Below are 22,575 nucleotides of genomic sequence, written 5' to 3'. Positions count from 1 at the left end.
AACTGTGAGTACTGAAATTGAAACAATAATTAAAAATCTCCCATCTAAAAGAAAAAGGAAATTCTAGAGCCTGTTGACTTTACTACTGAATTCTATAAAATGTTTAAAGAACTAATTCCAAAGAAAACATTTAAAAAAAAATTGAAATGAAAGTCACTCTATTAAATGTATTTTGAGAAGGCGAGCATCACTCCTGACACAAAAACAGACAAAGACTGGGGTTAGGATGCACCCCTGCCATCTCTGCACTGAGGTGGAGACAGAAACATCATGAACTCAAGGTCATGCTCCACCACAGAAGGAGTTGGAGAATAGCCTGGGCTACAAGCGACCTTTCTCAAAATGTAAATAAATGAATATTTTAAAACAAAGATAAACTTTTTTCTTTAACTAAAGATCCAAATCTGATGAGAAAAGACACAAAAATGCTCAACAAAATACTAGCAGTAAACTGAGCTCAGTGGCACATTAAAAAGATCTTATATTATAGCTTTACAGTGCTTTTAAATCACTTATCGCATGCCTTGCTGTAGAGGCTGAGGACCTGGTAATGATTCAGTCTATGCTGCTGCAGCCACCGTCTTTGCCGACTAGAACCCAGTTTCTGCAGCCCTCCGACATGGACTGAAGACCAGCAACTCTCCAAGATCTTCCCCTGGACTGCTGGGACATTCAGCTTCATGGTTCTCTGCCCCACCCGACCCCAGCAGACAGACAGACACTGCTGGGTTATCCAGCCCCTACTGTGTAAGCCAATCTAATAATGGACCTTTTACAACATATGATCATTCTACTGTTTCTGTTTTTCTACAGAACACGGACTGCCACAGTCATCCTCAGCAAAAGGAAGTCAGAGGCACACAAAGCTGAATTGAGGACATACTACAAAGTTATACTAACCAGCGTAGCATGGTACTGGCATAGAACGATACACAGACCAGTGGATTAAAGTATAGAACCCCTAATTTTATTGCAGGCTATTACATATTATCAAATTACCATAACGTACCCCATAAGTATGTATCTCTATTTTTAAAAAAGAAATTTCTTCCATCTTGGCAGGAATCGTGCAGATATGTCAGCTTGGACCCTCATGCATTGTTTTTGCTTCCTACATCGCTCTAGCTTTAAGTTTCTTACTGGCATTCTCCCATCACTCTACCTTCTAAAATCAAAAGTGAGGGGCAAAGAGATGCCTGCTTCCAGGCTTGCACCGTTAGAGGCTGAGTGAAACAAATGCTGCTGTCTCCATGAACAGGGAAGGAAGAAAGGGAGGCCAGAGGAGAGTGGGCGGAGCATCCGAGAATGGAGAGAAATACAGACCACGTAGGAGAGTGTCCTCATACCTAAAAGAATCAGAAATGCTGCTCCTCCAAGGATGGTAGACACCACAGAACTGAAGTGTGATTTCTAGTGCCATCTACTGGGACGCATGGGAAACAGCTGAGGCTGGAGTTGGGGAAAGGAACAGGAGTCAGGGACCAATTAGTTCAATCTTCTGTCACTTTAAAGAGACAGCTTTTCCTAAGACTGGCTCCTTTTCTGCCTGTTCTAACGGGGATTTGAGACTCCTAGGAAATGGTCTAACCTTCTTCTGTGCTATCTCATGACTGTGTGGTTCCAGGACCCATCTGTGTAAGTTAATAGTTGCCCTAAAGTCTACAGAAGCTGTTGTCTTCCCTGTACATACCCTTCACAAAAAGGCATGGGATAGCCTCTCAAAAAAAGAAAAACAAAAACAAAAACAAAAAAAACCTCTAATGAATAGGAAAAGGGGAAACTCAACTTACCAACCCTATTTCTTACTGACTGTTTAACAAGTATGTATAAACCAATCATCAAGCCAAGCCCCAAGAAACAAATTGGTCTAATTGTGGTTTCCTAGAAGCCTGGAGCTCCCTTAAACAGAGCCTAGGATAGTACTCAGTGTTCTGTTACAGTGGAGCAGGAAGCTGCTTGCTTCACAGAGGAAATCACGCTCTGCAGCAAGCTCATGTCCTCAGCTGACTCAAAGGACATCTACTCAGGGCAAAGAACGGAGGATGGGCTAGCATGTAGTGAGGCAGAAACAATCACCAATTACCAAGCGATGGCTGAGCTTGTACCTTAGAACTACGCTGCTGACCACTGATGGCGACTCGCTCCTGGTTCCCAGAGTATGCCCAATCAGGGACGGAGTCTTCAACCTCAGTGACCTTTAAAGCTGCCCAGATTATTAGTTTCCTAGGGCTGCTGTAACATGCTACTTCAAGCTTAGAGGAACTCAAACTTTTTTTTTTTTTTTTTTTTTGGTTTTTTGAGACAAGGTTTCTCTGTGTAGTCTTGGTGCCTGTCCTGGATCTTGCTCTGTAGACCAGGCTGGCCTGGAACTCAGAGATCCACCTAGCTCTGCCTCCTGAGTACTGAGATTAAAGGCATGCGCCACGACCACCCAACCAAACAATATTATCTTATAGTCTTGTGTCTTAGTTTCTATTGCTGTGAAGAGACATCATGACTATGCCAACTCTTATAAAGCAAACATTTAATTACAGTGGCTTACAGTTCAGAGGTTCAGTCCATTGTTATCATGGTGGGACAGGGCAGCATGCTGGCAGACATGGAGCTGGAGAGGTAGCTCAGAGTTCTACATCTAGCTTGGACAGCAGGAAGTAAACTGAGACACTTGGTGTGGCTTGAGCATATATGAGGCCTCAAAGCTCACCCCCACAGTGACATACTTCCTCCAACAAGGCCATACCTACTCCAACAAAGCCACACCTCTAATAGTGCCACTCCCTATGAGATTATGGGAGCCCATTACATTCCAACTACCACATTCTGTAATTCAGAAATCCAAAAATGGATCTCATTGGCTAAAACTGAGTTGTTGACTGTTTCGGCAACGCTGGAGTGTGCAGGGCAGAGAGCCTCATTCCTGAAATACCCGGCTAGTTTTCTTACATTTCCCAGCTTCTATAGGGCAACTGTATTCCTTGACTAGTGGCCTCTTTCCATCTCCGAGGCCAGCAATAACCAGTGGAGTCTTCCTCACATTGTTTAACTTTGATACTGACACTTCTGCCTCCTTCTGCCATTTAAACAACCTCAGGATAACACTGGATCCACCTCAATAATCCAAAATACCACCATAGTCTAAAATTAGCTGATTATCACCAAGCCCACCTGCTACATTGATTCCCCATCACAGTGGGCTGGACCATACTCAGAGATTGCAGACATTTTAAAAGAAGTGTTATTCTGCTTACTATGCCAAGTGAATCCAATGTGCAGTATGGATAAGAACTGTTTCTATACCCATACAAGACACACTAGGGAAGTCACCCAGTTAGCAAGTTAAGGCATGACAGGTTGGCACAATGACATTGGTGCAGGTGTGGGGTAAGAGGCAACAGTCAACTTTTACCACTTTACATTGCTGCAGAACTTGTTTGGTAGGGACCAAGGTATCATATTAATATGCTCCTCCTGATCCCTGATTGTTCTGGAAAGCAAACACTGTATACTCTCTCAGATTGTGAGAACCATTGCATGCGACCAACACCGTTCTAGAACACTTGAGTTAAAACAAGGTAACTTTTCAGTTTGGACTGCAAGCTATCAGCTTGCTCTTTGCAATATGCTCAGAGGCGGGGCGGATACCAGACTCTCTCTCTGGCATTCTGCATTTCTTTTTTTTTTTTTTTTTGGTTTTTTCGAGACAGGGTTTCTCTGTGTAGCTTTGTGCCTTTCCTGGGACTCACTTGGTAGTCCAGGCTGGCCTCGAACTCACAGAGATCCGCCTGGCTCTGCCTCCCAAGTGCTGGGATTAAAGGCGTGCGCCACCACCGCCCGGCGCATTCTGCATTTCTATAGGCTATCTCTTAGGTGGAAGATGAAACTTTCTGGCACACAGGTTAAATGTCTTCAAAATAGTTTTTGATTGGCCAACGCTTTAATACACACCAGCTTACCCCCATACACACACTTGGAATTTCTGGCTCATGGCAAAGACCTAACCACACTGGGGATACCTTTCTGGCAATCTACAGGGATCCAAGATCCAGGAGGGCCTTTGCATGGGTGTTTCTTCTCTGGTTTGCCTATGTTCTTCCCCTAGCATTTGTTTTATTAACAAATGAGTTTATTAACTCACTTCGCAATCTAGTAACGGCTTGAAGCCCACGACTCTCCTTTCCCGGCACCTGCTAGGCCCAATGTTAGGCAGAATTCTTATAAAGGGGAAGGCTCATAAGGCCCCACCCCTTCCCAAGGAGCTACAGTCAATACCTGTGGGGGAGGGAGGGGGAATAATACTCTCCAGTGGAGTGGTGTAACCACTGGTGTTGCTCAAGTAAATAACCCCCACCTATGGTCATGCAAGCAACACTAATTAAATGTAGTTGTCTACCAAGAAAAAAAATGAAATTTTTGGTAGGAAAAAGGTTTGTTGAAAAGGAGAAGATGAGAGAATAATGGGGTAGGGAAATGTAATCAAAGTACATTACATATATATGTGTGTGTACATACATACACACACACATACACACACACATATATATGGAATTGTAAAAGAATCAAGTTTTTAAAAAATTCTCATAGAATCATTTTCCTGACACTAAGGCAAAAGTAAATCATTCTTTAGTGGGGAAGATGGGACACAGGAAGTGACTCTGTGTACGTAAAACCTCTGTAAAGCTAGTGAGTGCCCAGGAGTCCAATGAGGGCCTGGGTGAAAGGCCAGCAGCTGGAGAACATACAGGTCTTCACTGGTACAAACTTCCTTTGAACAAGAAATGAGGCTGGAAACTGCTCTTAGCTTTCAGTTACTATAAAAATACTTGAAACAGACCAACTTCTAAGGAAGAACGGTTTATTTGGCTTAGTCTGGAAGTTCCAGACAGAGTGGGCAAACCCATTGTCTTTGGGCCTGTGATGAAGCAGGGCATCATGGAGGGACAGTAAGGCAGAACAAGGGCTTCACCTGACAGCAGTCACAAAGCAAAGAGAAAGTCCTGTGTCCCTACAGCCCTTCCAGGGCACACTGGTGACCTAACTTCCTTCACAAAGCCCCTCCTAAAAGTTCCTCCATTTTCCAAAGGGGCCACAGGGGCTGAGGAGTCAGCTTTCAACATACAACCTTTGGGAAGACATTGAAGATCCACAGAGGTGCACTGCCCGACTGTAACTTCCGCCCTCGGTCTTCCCTCAGTCTCCAGAAGCAGATACCAATCCTGCTCTTCTTCCATAATCACACTTCAAAAAAAATTAACAATCACCCCAGGGGCTGCCTCCCATCCCAAAAGATGGGAGGCATGTAGCTGAGTATGAAACCAAGAAAAACGTGAGGTCTAAAAGAACTGTGCATCATACTCCAGCAGCCCATGAGTTCAAGTCAGTTTGGGCAGAGAGCCGAGAGGGCTGTCTGTCCCCACTGATTACACAATCTTCACAGTCTTCAGCATATCTGACAGGACATAGGTGTCATCCCAAGCCTGCCCAGGCTTCCTCAGGGTCCGCTCCAAAGCCTGGGCCATTTCCAGGAGTTCTGGGGTAGCAAGTTTCCGCTCCGGTTGCAGCTGACAGAAGAGGATCTCATTCACTTCGCCCTCAATTCGCCGGACATAGAGGAGAGGGAAGGCTGCCTTGAGTGCAGCCAGCACCGAGGCTTTTAACTCCAGGTCACGACACACGAGGTTGAGGATAAAGACCCCTGTAGAGCGGGAAGGAAAGAGCGGAATGACCACAGGGCCAGAGAAACGCCTAAGGAGAACATAAATTTCTGCACCAGGGAGGCTGGTGAGTGAAGAAAGGAAGTGGAGAGCTTGCAGAGAACCACAGCACACAAAAGCATAAAGACTATGGAAATGTGAATATGTGACACACAAAAAAACTTTACCTCACTCTTCAATTTTCCCATAACTAACACATTACTTTAATATTCTTCAGGCCTAAGAAATCTTTTAATAAAAAAATAATTAATAACCTCCACAAAGACAAATTTCTCAATTCCACAAGGATGTTGTTATGTTCTTGACACACACACATCACATCGGTATTTACTATCCAGTGAGAAGGCCAAGGTTGTGTCTTCTGGCCATCAAGGTTCCAATCAACCCAGTTCACCAGAGGACTTTTAAAATGCAAAATATCTAGGGGGTTGTGGCCACAGGTTTCAAGTGACAAAGAACTACTTCAACTCTGAGGGTCACTGTGGCAAGTCTCTCAACCCAAGTTTCCTCATCTGAAAATGGCTTCTATGAATAGTAAGTAACACAATGCCAAGTCCAGAGCATCTGAAAACCAATCGAGTGGGAGCTGGAGTCACCAAGGTGCTTCAATGTGAACTATGACCACACTGTAGACAAAAGCTGAACACCTTCATAAACCATGAGCAGTTACAGACCTTCGTACCTATTCAAGACAGCTGCAAACAAAATTATCATATAAATAGCACATACTAAGACTATTACTGGTAACACTACTCATATCACCCTCAAATACTAGTGCTGGACAAACCAATTGTAGCACAGTCACATGATACCAGCAGCAGTACAAATGGACAATATAAACACAACACCGTGGTTGAATCTCACAAACACCAGGTTGAGTGAAAGGAAGCAGACACTTAAAAGAGTCTAAGACCTGTGACTCCATCTATAGCAAGAAACAAACAGGAAAACCAGGCTGTGATGACAATTAGTTTAATGCTTAGTTTAACCCTTAACAGAGGAAGAGTTATTGAGGAAGTAAGAGGTGGACTTCCAGGATGCTGGAAGTAGTGTTTGGTGCTGATAGACAGTCAGTTCGGGAAAACTAATCAAATTACACATTTACATGCAATTTTTATTAAAGAATAATTTTGTGCCGGGCAGTGGTGGTGGCAGCGGCACACACCTTTAATCCCAGCACTTGGGAGGTAGAGGCAGGAGGATCTCTATGAATTCAAAGCCAGCCTGGTCTAGAGCGAGTTCCAGGACAGAAAAATCCTGTCTCGAAAAACCAAAAAGGAATCATTTTGTTTTTTTATTTTTTAATTATGTATCTACGTGATGTGGGGAGAGGGGGGATTGTATGCTGTTTGCAGGCACCCAGAGTCTAGAAGAGGGCCTCGGATTCCCTGCAGCTGGAATTAGCGGCAGCTGTGTGAGTGCCGGAAACCTAACTCAAGTCCCCTGCCACAGCCGGCAAAGGCTCTGGGCTAACTCTCCAGCCCAAGAACTTGTTTTCAAAGGCCCTTCCCTCTTTCCTTTCCAACCTCCAGGGTTTCTTACCTTCATGAGATAGGATGCTTTTGACCTTCTGTAGGAAAAGCTGGTCCACAAATGCTGGGGGAGGACAACTCATTCCCAGTGTTGGATCCTTACTGTCTACATCAAACATGATCACATCATACTGAGGTCGTGCTGCGAAAGAGGAGACAGTGAGGCCTCGTCTTTGCAGGATAAGATGACATCATTTACATTTCCATATACACACCTGCTCTGAAACCTGCTGTGGGCAACTAAGCCTGGAAGATGACTGGAGTACCTTGCCTATTAAAGACTCAAATGTCATGGTTTAGAGCAGTCTTTCTCATGAAAGTTCAAACTGGCCTACAATACAGATGAGCATTCGTCCACACTTAGAAGTGCCTTCCAAAGGCACACATTAACAGGCTCATTCTAGCATGAAGGATACATGCTATGCATGTGGTTTTTAATGCTGAAGAAACGAGCATCACTTTTAAGTTTCCACATCCTTGGAGAATGTGATGTCAAACCCCACGGTGGTGGCAAGAAGATGTGAGGAGATGGGAAGGCTGTGGTACTTTCTGCCAGTTCCCCAGGCAATTCTAAAGTATAACCAAGTCATCTGGTCAAAGCAGCTGCCCAGCTAAGGCTGACCAAGCACACACTAACTTTAACCAGCATCACCAGGATCCTATAGACAAAGTTAAAGGAGGAACAGGAGACGTATTGAGTCCGGTGTTTTACAGAAAAGTAATGTGCACTTATATCTTATGTCTAAGGCACAGAGTGAAGGAAACCCTGCAACAGTGTTTCTGAGCCTCACGCTGCTGACATTTTGGATAAAAGATTTTGTCATTGGTGACAATAACAACGTTCCCTCCAATTTGTGACAACCAAAAACATCTTTGCAGACCTTGCCAACTGTCCCTGAGGCTGGAAGTCACTGACTTGTGTGAATGTAGCTTTACTCGATTTCTGACTTCACCTACAGCTGAATGGTTTATTTAAAAAAAAAAAAAAAAATCACCATATGCCCTATCTTTTCTTCCTCTTCTCTCCTCACCAGCTACAGACTCCAGCTTCCTTGGAGTGGTAGGAAGAGGAAAGGCTGCAAGGTCAGAAGTGGGGACTTCTGGTCTGTTTTATCAGTGGCTGCACCCCAGGAAACTGAATTCATGGCTATATGAAGACACAGAGGAAAACCTGACAGGAAGGCCTCAGAGAGATGGACTCTAGAGACCCCTGCGGGCCTGGCAACCTAACCAACGTTCCATAACTACCACTCCTCCGAACACTCTCAGACAGTACCTTCTCCTCCTGCCAGGCTGGTAATGTAGTCCAGGCCATCTGCAATGTGAACCTTCATCCGGTCACTCTGTGAGAAGCCAAACCACTGGGTGGCCACTTCCAACATGGATGAGTCAATCTCAACAGCATCGACACAAGACTTGGAGAAATGATCATGAATGAAGAGGGGGAGGCTACCCCCACCCAGGCCCACCACCAATAATGTCAGTGGGGTCTCTGTAATGGAAGAAGAGAACATCATTTTGCAATCTGCTCACTGGAAAGTCTGTACAGGGAGAACAAAAAAGGGAGCTGAAATTGTTGTTCTGCCCAGTGATAGATATTTAAGGACCTAGAAACTGAGAAGTCTCCAGACATTTGATCTTTCAGCCTTGGCTTCATGTTGGCTAGAACCAGATAATGAACCATGTACTACATTATGGCCCCTTACAAACTCCAATGTAACTAGCTGACATGCTACCAAGAGTTCCTAAAGAGATATTGGATCTACTCCCATCCTTGGAAATGGAGGCACAATCTTATTCATAATCACAAAGTAGTATGAATGCAACATCCCTCACCCGCTCTTAATTCAGAAGGTCCCAACTACCTTTTCAGACACCCCAACAAAACAAGCACAATCCATTCAAGTTCTTTAAAGCACAGAAAACAAAGACCCAAATCCTAATCCTAAGCAGAGAACCACAGTAACCACAAGAATACTAAAGGAAGGAAACAAACAAATCACCAAAAAAGGCTATACTCCAAGATTAACTAAAGCAGAGTTAGGGACTTCAGGTGAAGACACTTGGGAGTGAACACATCAAGATCCTTATTAGTGCAAAGTTGTCATTTTAACTACAGTAAGAATTATATTTTATGCTCACATAAGGTACTACTGAAAGCCACACATTACCCAAAGGCATTGAAGACGTGAGAAATGTACCATCCAGTTAACACGACTATACCCGTGAAAATTTATAAATAACTTAAAATTTTATGGATAACTTAAAATCTGTGTGCTTCACCTAACCTGGCTGAATGTATTTTATTCCTTAATTGTAAAGCAAAATAAACAGAAGAAAACAAAACTTACACTCTAACACAGGCAGCTATTTCAAGATGGCAGACTATTTGAGGCAAGTTACCTACAAGCTCATTAATGGAGACCGTAGTCCAGATGAGGGAGGATAGGAACCTATGGACATCTGTCAGTCTGTAGTAACTGTGTAAGCTACACTGTGATGTGCTCACCTCTGCAGGCTTACATGCTCTGACTTTGGAAGGCAGTGGCATCTCTTACCTAAGAGCAGCTCTGGGTTTCTCAGCAGGGCAAGGCCAGCGATCATGGCTTTATGGTGTTCACAACAGAGATAACTCTTATCGATGGACTGCCCTGGGGCAGGAGGGAAGTCCTCGGAAGTATCAGCAGGTCGTGGTTTCTTCCTGTCCTTTTTCCGTTTCTTCTGGGCTAAAGAAGAGAGTCACACTACTAAAGTCCTATGCTTTCTTAGGCTAGCCCTTGGAAATTAAGAGATAACAGCAGCAGTGTGTTGCAACAGTTTTAAACAGATCAGAAGAACCAACTATTAAGTAAGCAATTTTCTTGCTCATTGGTTGACATCATATAGATAGCCTGAAATTGACCACTGAGGGAATATTTACACCATAGAAATTGGCAAATTCTACAAATCAGACCCTCCTCACAAAGACATGGTTGTTTTAACATTCCCCATATACTGCTGAATACCAGAAGGCCAGTAAAGGTACACAGCAAAAGCATATTCAAAACCTGGAAATATTAACTAAAGGGCCTCAAGGCCCTCCCCTCTGAGAATGTAAGACCAATTACAGGAGGAAAGTGGACTCGTTATTCTTTTACAGAAATGTGAAGTCACTACTACCTCCCCAACACCACTGACTATACCAACACCTTTTACTCTGAGCTCCTCTCATAACTGTTCCCAATTCTTTGCCCGTGAAAAACTGAGCATCTCAGGTATTCAGTGAAGTACACAGTTAACAAGTGGTGCAGGTAAGACATGAACCCTATAATCTTCCTACTAAGTCTCCTAGACAGCATCATACACCATACCATTGATAAGGAAATCAGAGGGTAACAACCCTATAAAAGACCACTCCACTTTGCCTACTCCCTCGAAGTCATCCTAAATGGAAGGCTCTGAATTTCCACAGGAATCTGCACTTCCTAGAATCATCAGAACTGATGTGAGGCAGGGAGTACTTTTCAGATGTTAATCTCTTCTGAGTAATTGCTACTTTGTGGTCATCCATCTCTGTGATGGATACTGCTCCTCCCAGGGGAAGAAAAGGTTACCAAGAAGGCAAGGAACTTGATATGTCAGGCAGTGGTGGCACACCTTTCATCCCAGCACTCAGAGGCAGAAGCAGGCAGATCTCTGTGAGTTCAAGGCCAGCCTGGTCTACAGCGTGAGTTCCAGGACAGCCAGGGATACACAGAGAAACCCTGTCTCAAAAAAACAAAAACAAAAAGAAAGAAAGAAAGAAAGAAAGAAAGAAAGAAAGAAAGAAAGAAAGAAAGAAAGAAAGAAAGAAAGAAAGAAAGAAAGACAGAAACTTGATAACGTGGAAAAACTTGAAACTCAAAGTGGAAAGAGCAAAAACTTTTCTCTTCAGCCTTTTGACAGAGGTGTGGAATGAGATTAAAGGAACTTGCAGCCTGAATTACCGGATGAGAGGGTGGGAGCCCACAAGCATGGGGAATGCTCCAAAGAACATCCTTGTGAGAGTACGGGCCAGGGCGGACCCCTGACCTAGGAGTCTGACTTCTCCCAGATGTGAGAGAGGACAGCAGGTCACACAAGACCAGTGACGGGGAATCGGGACACCCAACTTCAGAGTTCTGTGACCAAAGGAAGTTATCCTGGAGACGGGGACAGCAACATTTCCTTTTGAATCTAGACTGGTCTCCTTCTGTAGTCCTGTCTGGCCTGCAATGATTCTGCCTTCTGAGTACTAGGACTCACACAACGCACCACCAAATCCAGCCTTAGTTTTTACTCTAAATGTCTGATTTTAAATTAGTCACAATAACACAAACATATATAGTCAAGAGGAAAGGTAGGTAAACAAACTAGTGATTTCTCCTCAGGGAGATTTCTATGTAACATCTTAGACACACTTTCCAGTCCCCCTCAGTGGGTAAGAACACTGGCTGCTCTTATAAAGGAACAGAGTTCAGGTTCCAGCACCCATACCAGACAGCTCATGGCTGCCAGTAACTTTAGCTCCAGAAGATCTAATGTTCTCTTAGGGTCTCCACAGACACCTGTATCACATACACACGCGCACGCGCGCGCGCACATACACACACACACACACACACACACACACACACACACGCACACGCACAATTTTTTACTTAAAAAATAAATCTTGAAGAAAATGAGTGAACCTAAAGGAGGTCTAGATCTCACTGGCCAACACTGTAAACATCAGACAGCTGTGACCATATTAATTAAACTATAAATTAATTAAAATTAAAATTCAAACCAGTGTGGTGGCTTATGCCTGTAATCCCAGCTTAAGAGACTGAGGCAGGGGGATTGCTGAAAGTTCAAAAACCTAAAAAGTGAGACTCTCTCGAAAATAAAATACATAAGTAAAAACCAATTTCTAAAAGAAATCAGTCACACCAATCATATTCCGTGTGCTCAGCAGCCATTTCTGGTTAGGGGCTAGCATACGAGAACGGGAGCTCAGAAACTATTTTCTTCACTGCACACTGTTCCACCAGACAGTGCTGGAGTAGGTGGCAGCTAAGGCGCCCTCTCTAAGTCCCTCCGAAGCAGGCAACACTACGAAGAAGGGCAGAACTGGCTCCATGCAACTCTCATGTTTCTGGCTCATCTCCAGAGGGGCACAAAGGGATGCATATGCAGCAGCTTAGAAAACAGATTCCCTTTAAACCGAGGCACTAAAGCCATTATCAAGCTTAAGCTTCACCACCCCTCCTCCATATCATTTCAGAGCTAGGCTTTGCTCAAGATGTGAACAAACACTTCTGTTTGCTTATCTCCACTAGTACCCTGCCCAGATGGTGGGAAAGGAGAGCCCAAAGAGCTCTGTGCCTCCGATTACAAAGATCCAACTCTGTCCTTCATCTTAGCCAAGCTCTAAGTTCTTTTGAAGCACTCTAAATTGAGTTATCCAGACCCTGCTGGGTCCCACAATCACATCTGTGATGTCTCACCTCTATGAGAGACATCCTTCAGCAGCCTGGCTTCCGACTGCACCACATTCCTGTTGCTGAGGAAGATGAGGCGCCGAAAGTACCACCTATCTTCGCCTTGTACATCCTCGATAACATAGTCACCACTCAAGGCACTGTGGTCCTGATGCCGAACAGTCCGGACTCCAATGTCCCCACCCACAGACAGGAAGGGAACCTGCAGGAGCAGACAGAGATGTAGATAAAACATCCGCTCAATTTAGAATTATGTGACACTATACACTGCGCTTTGGTTGAACATGAGAACCTCCCCATGCCAAGGACAACAACAGCTCCAAAGACTTGCCTTTCTAATCCAGGGCTCTCCTGGGCCTTTGCATAGAGACCAAAAGGTTTGATCCATTTTAGAAACTTGAATGAGGGGCTGGAGAGATAGCTCAGCAGTTAAGAGCACTGGCTGCTCTTCCAGAGAACCCGAGTTCAAGTCCCAGCACCCACATGACAACTCACAACTATCTGTGACTCTAATCACAGACACCCTCACACAGGCATACATGCAGACAAAACACCAATGCACATAAAATACAAATAAATAGAAACTCAAATGAACCCACAGAGGTCCCCTAGCCACTAGACACCTGCACTTGGTACTGCCCAAGAAAGATGAAAGATTTTCATCAGTAAGCACACAGATTTCCCCATCAACGACCGAGCCAGGGCCGCCAGGGATGGGCTGTAATGTGTGAGAAGGAATCCGGACAGGAACAGAAGCGACAAGTACCCTTCCTCTCCCCAACATAGTCTCATCTTTCGCCCATTTTTCCCTATCTCAATATGACAGTATATTTCCCCCTGAACGTGCTCCCTTTGTTTCTTCTTAAAGACCTGTCAGCTTATTTCCTAACTGCCAATAATTTCTGGCCTTGCAGACTTGGGGATGAGAGCTCTCCAGACAATCTGAGCCTTCATGAAATAAATATCCCTAATTGATAACAATCCTGGAGTCCGTCAGAAAAATCAAGAGTCCTCATCAGCACAGATCGCAGGGTACCCAAGACCCAGGATATGACTGCTTCAGATCCATCACTGCCACCCACACCAACCCTTCGGTGCCCTGGCTTTCCTGAAGTCCAGTTCTCACAAGAGACCTGTCAACTACTCGTGGTGACAGATGGCACAAGACAGATGCCAACGGGTAATACCATTTTGGCATAACTGTCAGTTTCCTTTCCAGCTGTGCTAACACCAGATGTGAGCTCTTTGGTTCTCTTTTATACCCTCACATGATACTTCTGAGACACAAAACAACCAGCGAAGTCCATTTCAAATGTGGAAATGAGGGGCTGGAAAGATGGCTCCGTGGTTAAGAGCACTGGCTGCTCTTCTAGAAGTCCTGAGTTCAATTCCCAGCACTTACATGGCAGCTCACAACTGTCTGTAACTGTAGTCCCATGGGATCTGACACTCTCTTCTGTATGTATGCAGACATACAGGCAGAGAAAAAAAAAAACCCATATACATAGACTACGTATATAAATCTTTTTTTAAAAATGTGAAAAAGGAAAAAAAAACACAGGCCCCCACCCAAGACACAGACGCTACAGTAGTATGCCTTCTTTTGCTGTGTGTGTGTGTGTGTGTGTGTATGTGTGTGTATGTGTGTGTGTTTTTCAAGAATTAAACCCAGGGCCTTATGCACAACAGGCAGGGTTCTATTGCACAACTGATCCACCACCCTCTAGAGTGGCCCCCTTTTCTCTCTCAGCCTGGGAACACTTAACTCTCACCTGACAGTAACTCTCCAAACTATGGTCAGATTCTAGTCCTAACTTTCTTCTTTAATTTTTTTAAATGTAATTTTATTCATTATTATTTTATATGCATTGGGGTTTTGCCTACATGTATGTCTGTATGAAGGTGTCGGATCCCCTGGAACTAGTCACAGACAGTTGTGAGCTGCCATGTGGGTGCTGGGAACTGAACCCGGGTCCTCTGGAAGAGCAGCCGTGCTCTTAACCATGCAGCCATCTCTCCAGCCCTTAGTCAACTGTGTTAAGTTAGCATACAAACTAATGGGCTTCATCCTGGCCTCTCTATACATTATACTGTCATTATACTTTGGTCTCCATTGTCCCCTCCCCGGTCCTGGCCTTTTTAAGGCTCCTTCTGCCTCCTAGCGGCCAATGGAACTCCAGAAAACCATTGAAGCTGCTGCCCGAGTTTTGATACCTGCTGCTGAGGAGGCATCCCGGCCGGAGCCAGTTCCATGACCCTGGGGGACAGCTCTGCTTGAATGCTCTCCATGCCATCATACTGCTGGCCTCGGTGAAGAGCCACTGTGACCAGCCTCCTGAAGCCTGCACTAGCTGCCAGCTGCTTCCGGCCCTCATCCATGCCAAAGAGCCACTCCGTCTCTCGGCCCTGGGGTACTGGAACAGATAAAACTGGTTACGGGGAGCCCTGGGGGCAACTGCTCAAGCTCCACCATCAGTGTGGTCCACGAGGCAAAGCCAGTCCCTGCTCAGGCCCAGCTTCCTTCCTGTGACCCACGGAGAGGTTATCAATTCCCAAAGCAGAGCAGCCCATCAAACATGAAGCCGGACTAAGGGAGATGCACGTGTAGGTACGTCTTAGGGGTTGGGGGAGACAGGCAGATAGAAAAAAGATAATGCCATTTTATCCATGCAGGCCTGATTCCAAGTTCTTTAAAAACACAAATAATGGAATCCTCACAACGGCCCAAAATAGACATGACATTATTTCCATTTTTACAATTGAGGAAGGAGAAGCACAGAACTTAAAATTGTTTGTCTAAGTTCACAGAGCTAGTGACTGCGAAGCTCGGACTCAAACCCAGACAGGCTGGCCCATCGCCATCCTCCTATCCACTCCACTATTCATTTCCACAGGTGGGCGGCAAGGATTATGGAATACTTGGAAAGACGGCTCAGTTCTCAAGAAACCAGATTTCCAACCTAAGCACACCTTGCATTCATCTAGGATGCTCATGGTTTCTTCATGAACTCTTTTCTCCAACTCTTTTCATCCCTCCATCCTTCTGGTACCCTCACTGCTGTACACAGTAACAACTGACATTCTGGCACACTGATCACAGGGCAAGCATCATTTCTAAGAGTTTACACTTCCCAACTACACAAGACAGTTACAATCCCACTTTACTTAGGAGGAAAATTATCTGAAGAAAATAAGGCGAACGGGGAACGGTAACTTTTTCGGTGTCTTCTCCCCAGGAAGTACCTAAACCGGGACTGGAATCCAGAGTCCACGGCAGAGCTTACTCCGATAGCTGCTACCTTGCACTGCCTCCTTTAAGTCTGCAGTGGCTTTGCTTCTGGAGTCCAACAGGCCAGACAGAACTCGACCTAGATCTCACAGGGGGCACCAACCTGCCCAGGCTTGACTCCATCAATCCACGTTCACTGAGTAACTAACATTTCTATACAATGTGCAACGGGTCTCAATTTATACTGTCTCCTGTATAAATTTATACCATCTCCATTCTCAAACTACATCAAGCCTTTATAATGGACTATGACAAGAACAAGCTCAAGTCTAAGAAGGTTGCTGGAGACCTACTACTCCCTTTCCATCATACCTTGGCTATCTCACCTTCTTAAGATAAAAACAGCCGTGACACACCCATCACCATCACCCAAGCCCAGCCCCAGCCCCTGTAAGCCAGCCCTTCCAGGGAAAGAGGCGGAGCCATCCCAACTCACTGATGAAAATGGCAAAATGATTGTCCCGCGATGGTTTCACAGTGGGGTTGTCCACCACGTGGAGGGTGTAGCGTGGCTCCCCAGTGTCCCCACTGCACAAGTCCAGAGACACACTCCCCAGCCCCGCCTTGCGGCGCAGCTGGCTACACAGCCAAGCATAGTGCTGCCGCTCCCGCACCGCCTCGGCCAGCCGGTCGGCACTCTCCAGCCGTACGGGCTTGCCCTGCTCCTGAGTACACAGCTCAAAGATCTGAAGGGCAGAGCCAGGGACCGGCCTGAACTTGGTCATGATGAAGGCAAAGACAGGCAGGGAGAACCGAGGTTCTGCTTCAAACACCTGGTGGTCCTGGCTGTCGGCCACTTGGTGTACCCTCACCATCCACCCCTCCCGAGAGAAGTGACCCACTGCTTTCTTCACGATGTGAGCCTGAGCCAGGGAGATGCAGAGGTAGCGACCGCCCACCTGCAGGACACGGCCAACCTCAGCCAGCATCCTGTCCACCTGCTGCAGGGTCTTTTCCTCCTCATCTGTCAGGACAGCATCCAGCGTGCCCTTGTCCAACACCACCTGGAACGTGGCGTCAGAAAACTCCATCTGCGTCATGTCCATCTTCAAGAAACTCATGTGGGGCCGTCGGCTGGCATTGCGCTCCTTCATTTGCTTGATGGCAACCTCACTGATGTCAATATTCACTATATCTTGATAGCCCACGTCATACAGTTGCTCACTTAGCTCTGAGTTGCCACATCCAATCACTAACACCTACAGGAAAAAAAAAAATCATGTACAAAATGGAAGTGACCAAGGCAAAGACATGCTCTTTGATACTTCAAAGAGGAAAATCTCATCTTGGCTATTTTGTACTCTTTTGACAGAGACACTACTGTAAGGAGAAAGCAACACTACAATTAACTCCTAAGTGCCACCTTGAAACTACCAATACAGGTGTGTACAATTTATGGCCCAGCACAACCACGATTGGAGTCCAAAACAAAACCATACACATTCTTAAAATATTGTATTGTTTTTGCAATTTTTTTTCTATGTCACGTGATCACATGGTTCTAAAGTGTGAGCCTTACAGATGACAGCCTTTATTACAATGTCAAAAGCTAGACCATACCTGGGAAGAATTCACTAATCAAAACAGTATTTTGCCACAATAAAGGTCATGTGTGAACAGGCTTTGTGATGTGTGCTATTCAAAAATTAATGTGTGGCTTGAGAGAGCACACAGTACGTAAGAGCACCTCAGTTCTTACAGAGGCTGAACTGCAAGGAGACAGTTCAACCCTGGAGGGCAAGGTATCCTGGACACCTCAAGCTGCTCAGAACAACAGCTCTGCCCTGAAGGTGTCCCGGACACCTGGAGCTGTTTAGCACAGCTCTGAAAGCTGGAACTGCAAGTTCAGTTCTCAGCACCCACATAGTACAATTGCTTAGGATGCCCATTCCAGGGAATCGGATAGGCTCACATACTCACAGCACATAAACTCATGCGGGCAAACACACATATGCATAATAAACAGATAAGTCTTTTTTTTTTTAAGTCTGTAGGAAGTTGCAAAATTCAAACACACCAGCTGCAATATTGTTTTACCGTTAAAATTGTAGCCTGACATAACTATTTCCATCCACTCATGCTTCCCGTTTCCCCAGACAATCAACTACAGTTTATGAGATTTCAAAATCTGCTGCCATCACAGATTCCATCTCATGATATTTAGCTATTTTTCTGAAGCCAAACTTAAAATCCAAATTGTCTCTCTGTGGCATAAATCTCCCATTCATCTTTCAAAAATTCTGGTGTCACCATCTCTGGAAGGAAAAGCATCGTTTGGTGAGAAGTAACTAAGCTCTGGGGCCAGAGTGACCTGCTTTTAAATCTCCATTTGACAACCTACATGTGTGACCTCCAGTATTCACCTGTAAAAACAAAGAATAAAAAGACTGCACACAACAGCTGTTAGGTTTTTGTCCCTACCGCCGATACAAACCCATCTCTTCCACACCTACTATTTAACTTGGAACTTTCCACTTTCAGAGTGTGTGCAGTTTATGCCTTCCTGCTCTTGTAGCTTGAGTGCTGGGCACAATGTCTGAAATTTGATGAGCACTCAGCAGTGATTTAATAAACGTATTTATCAACGAAGTCACACAGCGCTGCCTATTCCACAATTGTGCACAGTGGCAGAACACCCTTTCAGACTACTGACGAAGTCACCATTCCAAAAAGGGTTAAGTCAAGGATGAGCTTTTTTTGTTTCTTCGTTCTTGATTTTCAAGACAGGGTTTCTCTGTGTAACAGCCCTAGCTGTCCTGGAACTCACTTAATAGACCAGGCTGGCCTTGAACTCAGAGATCCGCCTACCTCTACTGGGATTAAAAACGTGCGCCACCAGGCCCGGCTCAATGATCAGTTTTTAACTGAAAGCTTTAAAAGGCTATTTTAAAGTTGTCATTTGGACTGCTTCACGGACTCCTGAATTGAGGATTCCAGGAGGGTACCCACGCTGCCTGTCTCCTAAGTTTAGGACGGCTACCTTCAGTCCCCACAGAGGGACTCCTGGCCGCACGTCTTACCTTTTCCCTGGGCTTGATGTATTTGTGCAGCACCTCGCACAGTTCCAGATAGGTTCCATACCACTCGAAAGATTTCTTTCCTCGCTGCTGGAAGAACTTCTCCCAGTAGTCAACAGAGCCAAACTCCTTGGAGCTTTTAGGTAAGAGATTCATGTTCCCACGGCGAGCTGCGTCTTCGCGACTACTCCTGGTGGACAGCTCATGAAGGGGGCTCACCCCAGGAAGAAGCACCGAGATGCAGCAGCGGGAATCTCACCCCACTACAGACACCATTGACTCAAAACCCAACCGAACGCCCCAACGCGGCAGACGCACGCGCGCACCACCGAGTTCACCACGCGCCGCCCTCTCCTTTGCACACTCAGTCCGCGCCCCACGTGCAGCGGCCCCCCACACCTGGGCGGGCTGCTACTCTCGGAGCCCAGCAACCACATCCGGGTAAGACGTCTCGGGATTGGTCAGGCGCCCATCCCAAACTAGCAGCTCATTGGTCACCGAGTCTCATTTTTGACACTTCATTGGAAGGGGACTCTCTCGCTCTCAGGCTTGCTCGTAGGCGCCGCGCTTTTTTACACAAGCCAAGTCGAGGGGCCGGGACTTCCTGCCGGAGTCCGGGCGGAAGAGGCCAACTGCCGGGAGCCGGGCGCGGCTGCGCGCGCCGCCTTAGCGGTCTCCGGGAGACTGTGCTCCATCGCCAGCTGAGGGCGCACGGGCATTGGGAGGTCGTCTAGTCACGGTGGAATGACGTCTAACCTGGGCTGGAGCAGGAGGCTCAGGAAGAAATCTCTTTCGTTCAGGAGGATGGGAGCCTTTCTGTCGTCTCAGACCTGCACAACCCAGCGCTGTTCCCTTCCGCATCTCCTCTCTCCAGATTTACTTTGCCATCGTTCTTGGTTAATTCAGAGGGAAATGACTGCTTTTTCTGCTCCGAAATACAGGGCTCCGCTATCAGTACTGGAACAACGTAAAATTTCAGGAGGAAAGACTAACAACCGATCATTCAGAGGTGCCTCCTTTTCCCTTTCCCTCGCCCCTCAAAACACAGTAGCCGTACTGAAGATGTTCATTTTATTATCGGCTTCCTTGAATTGTCATTCTGATGTCAACTGTAAAGGCGTATTTTATGTGTCTCATGAGCACAGCGTCCTTTCAAATGTTCGTTTTAGGAAAATATTCCAAAGAGGTTCTTGGTGAAAGGCTGTTTTGAAAAGACGATGAGCGAAACAGCTCTCATGATAAAGGAGTAAGAGAGATGATTTATTCTGGAGCCAAATATGAGTGACCATAGCTCAGGAACACAAATTTAGGTCCCTCAGATACCATGTTCCCATGAGGTGGCAGTTTCATGGAATTTTTATAGTAACAACACACAAAGTAGTAATACATTGTGTAATGCTTTCCAAATACATTGGTGGGTATGTGTGAGATGGTTACAACCAAGCAGGAGAAGCTAGAAGTCTGTTCCTACTTTCCAGAGGTCTTACATAATGATGACAAAAGATGTTAAGTCATGTACAGAGGACACTAAATAGCTTTTAAGGAGGCTAAAAATGCCCTTAGATAATTTGGCTCTGGACCTGCAACATGTCAACCTCTTCACACCATTGAAATTGAAATCAATGAGCCTTTGCAGACAGCTACTTTCCAGTAATTCTTGTTCACAGCCTATGCACACCGCGCTAGCACAGACACTGAACAGTTAGAGTAGACATAATTTTTAATATAAAGTAATCTTCAAAAATTTCATAATCCTTTATTGGACTTCTTTTTTAATTGAAACTTTTTTCATATGATATATTCTGATCATGGTTTCTCCTCTCCCAACTCCTCCCAGATCTTCCCCACGACACCCCTCCTCGCTTTAGCAAGCAAACAGACAATAAAATAAAATAAAACACCCAGGATTAAAAATAAATAAATAAATGAAGGAAAAAAAAGAAGAAACACACACACACACATCCCATCAAAACACAAGATTGAAAACTATAACATACAGTCAAACACCAGTAAGGAAAAAAAATGTCCAAACAAAATAATGTGAGACAGGAAGTCTACAAAAATATCCTTGAGTTTGTTTTGTGTTGGCCATCTACTGCTGGGCATGGGGCCTAACCTTAAGTGTGGTTAATATATTCAATTAGATGCCATTGGAGAAAATTAATTTCTCCTTTGCAAGCTGGTATCAACTGCAGGTAGCTTCTTGATCAGGTATGGATGACAGTGTCCACTTCCCCCAATCAGGGCTGGGCTTCCACATGGCTTGGACCTGTTCAGGCTCTGTGCATGCTGCCACAGTCTCTGAGAGTTCATATGTGCATCAGTCCTGTTGTGTCTGGAAGACACTTGTTTCCTTGGATCATCCATCCCCTCTGGCTCTTAGACCCTGTCTGCCTTCTCTTCTGCATAGCTCCCTGAACCCTGAGAGGAAAAGTTTGATGAAGCTGCATCATTTAGGACTCAGTATCCAAAATCTCTGTCTCTGCACACTGTCCAGTGGTGAGTCTCTGTGTTAGTTCCCATCTACTTCAGGAGGAAGCTTCTCTGATGGTGACTGAGCAAGGCACTGATCTATGATTACAGCAGAATGTCTTTAGGAGTCATTTTATTAATACATTCCTTTAGCAGAGCAATATTATCTAGTTTCCCCTTAAGTCCATACCTATCCAGTCTAAGGTCATGACTACCAACAATGTCAGGCATGGATTTCATCTCATGGAGTGGACCTTAAATCCAATCATAGAGTGGTTGGTTCCTCCCACAACATTTGTGGTGACCCCCAATCATAAAATTGTTTCATTGCTACTTCATAACTGCAATTTTGCTACTGTTATGAATCATAGTGTAAATATCTAATATGCAGCATATCTGATATGCAACCCCCAAAGGGGTTTTGACCCACAGGTTGGGAATTGCTGCTCTAGAGGCCTTCCAAAAATTTTGGCTGCTTCTTTCTGTAAAGGGCATGACAGCAGAAAAGACAATAGAAGTACTGTCTATTCAAACCTAAGTTTTGGATCCTTACATACTACCCCAAAAGGTAATTGCTGTTTCTAGTATGACCCATACCAAAAATGTAAGCAGCTTGCCTGTCTCCTTCTGTGCTGGCCTCCTTTCTTTACCTTAAAGAAAGTAATTAACAACCAGAGCGGTTTAACATGGTAGATATTTGCTAAAATGCAATCACTGATGCAGAGACATTTTAGAATATCCTGTAGCTGAGACTCTATCACTAGTCTTTACTTTTTGAAACATTTCTTGCAAGATTTCACTATGATATATAATTAATAAGCATGTGTTATTACTGCAGTTAAAGTTAGATATTAAAATGCTTTGTCTTATTAGTATTCCCAGACTGATTACCTCTATGATTTAAAATGAAGACTAAAAGCCTGGAGAGATGGCTCAGTGGTTAAGAGCACTTGCTCCTTTCAAAAAGGACCCAGAATCAGTTCCCAGCAATCCACATGGTGGTTCAAAACCATCCATAACTCCAGTTCCAGGGGATCTGATGTCCTTTTCTGACTTCACATGCACCAAGCA

At 45.0% G+C, this 22,575-nt stretch overlaps 1 protein-coding gene across 2 annotated transcripts; it reads right to left on the bottom strand.

Moving 5' to 3' along the window:
- Positions 1-4,835: 4,835 nt before the first annotated feature.
- On the bottom strand, positions 4,836-19,573 carry Mettl13 (methyltransferase 13, eEF1A N-terminus and K55). Of its 2 annotated transcripts, XM_059280617.1 has the most exons (8): positions 19,036-19,573; positions 16,452-17,214; positions 14,941-15,140; positions 12,733-12,928; positions 9,802-9,969; positions 8,520-8,735; positions 7,254-7,385; positions 4,836-5,692 (listed from the first exon to the last, which is right to left on the bottom strand). In XM_059280617.1, the coding sequence occupies exons 1-8, from the start codon at positions 19,186-19,188 to the stop codon at positions 5,418-5,420; spliced, it is 2,103 nt and encodes a 700-aa protein (XP_059136600.1). In that variant the 5' UTR covers positions 19,189-19,573; the 3' UTR covers positions 4,836-5,417. The 2 variants fall into 2 exon arrangements, with proteins under 2 accessions (XP_059136600.1, XP_059136601.1); XM_059280618.1 differs by lacking the exon at positions 19,036-19,573 and having other exon boundaries at positions 16,915-17,020.
- Positions 19,574-22,575: the final 3,002 nt, after the last annotated feature.

This window comes from Peromyscus eremicus, chromosome 15 (assembly GCF_949786415.1).
Source record: "Peromyscus eremicus chromosome 15, PerEre_H2_v1, whole genome shotgun sequence".
NCBI lineage: Eukaryota > Metazoa > Chordata > Mammalia > Rodentia > Cricetidae > Peromyscus > Peromyscus eremicus.
This window is presented reverse-complemented; position numbering and strand designations above follow the sequence as displayed.

What these genes read in the sequence shown, in the direction of transcription:
- Mettl13 (XM_059280617.1), bottom strand. Translation starts at nt 19,188, where the DNA reads ATGAATCTCTTACCTAAAAGCTCCAAGGAGTTTGGCTCTGTTGACTAC. An exon ending in ACATCAAGCCCAGGGAAAAG is followed by an intron (nt 17,215 to 19,035) that starts GTAAGACGTGCG and finishes TTTTTCCTGTAG; the next exon opens with GTGTTAGTGATTGGATGTGG. An exon ending in CAGCCTGGCAGGAGGAGAAG is followed by an intron (nt 7,386 to 8,519) that starts GTACTGTCTGAG and finishes CCTCTTTCGCAG; the next exon opens with CACGACCTCAGTATGATGTG.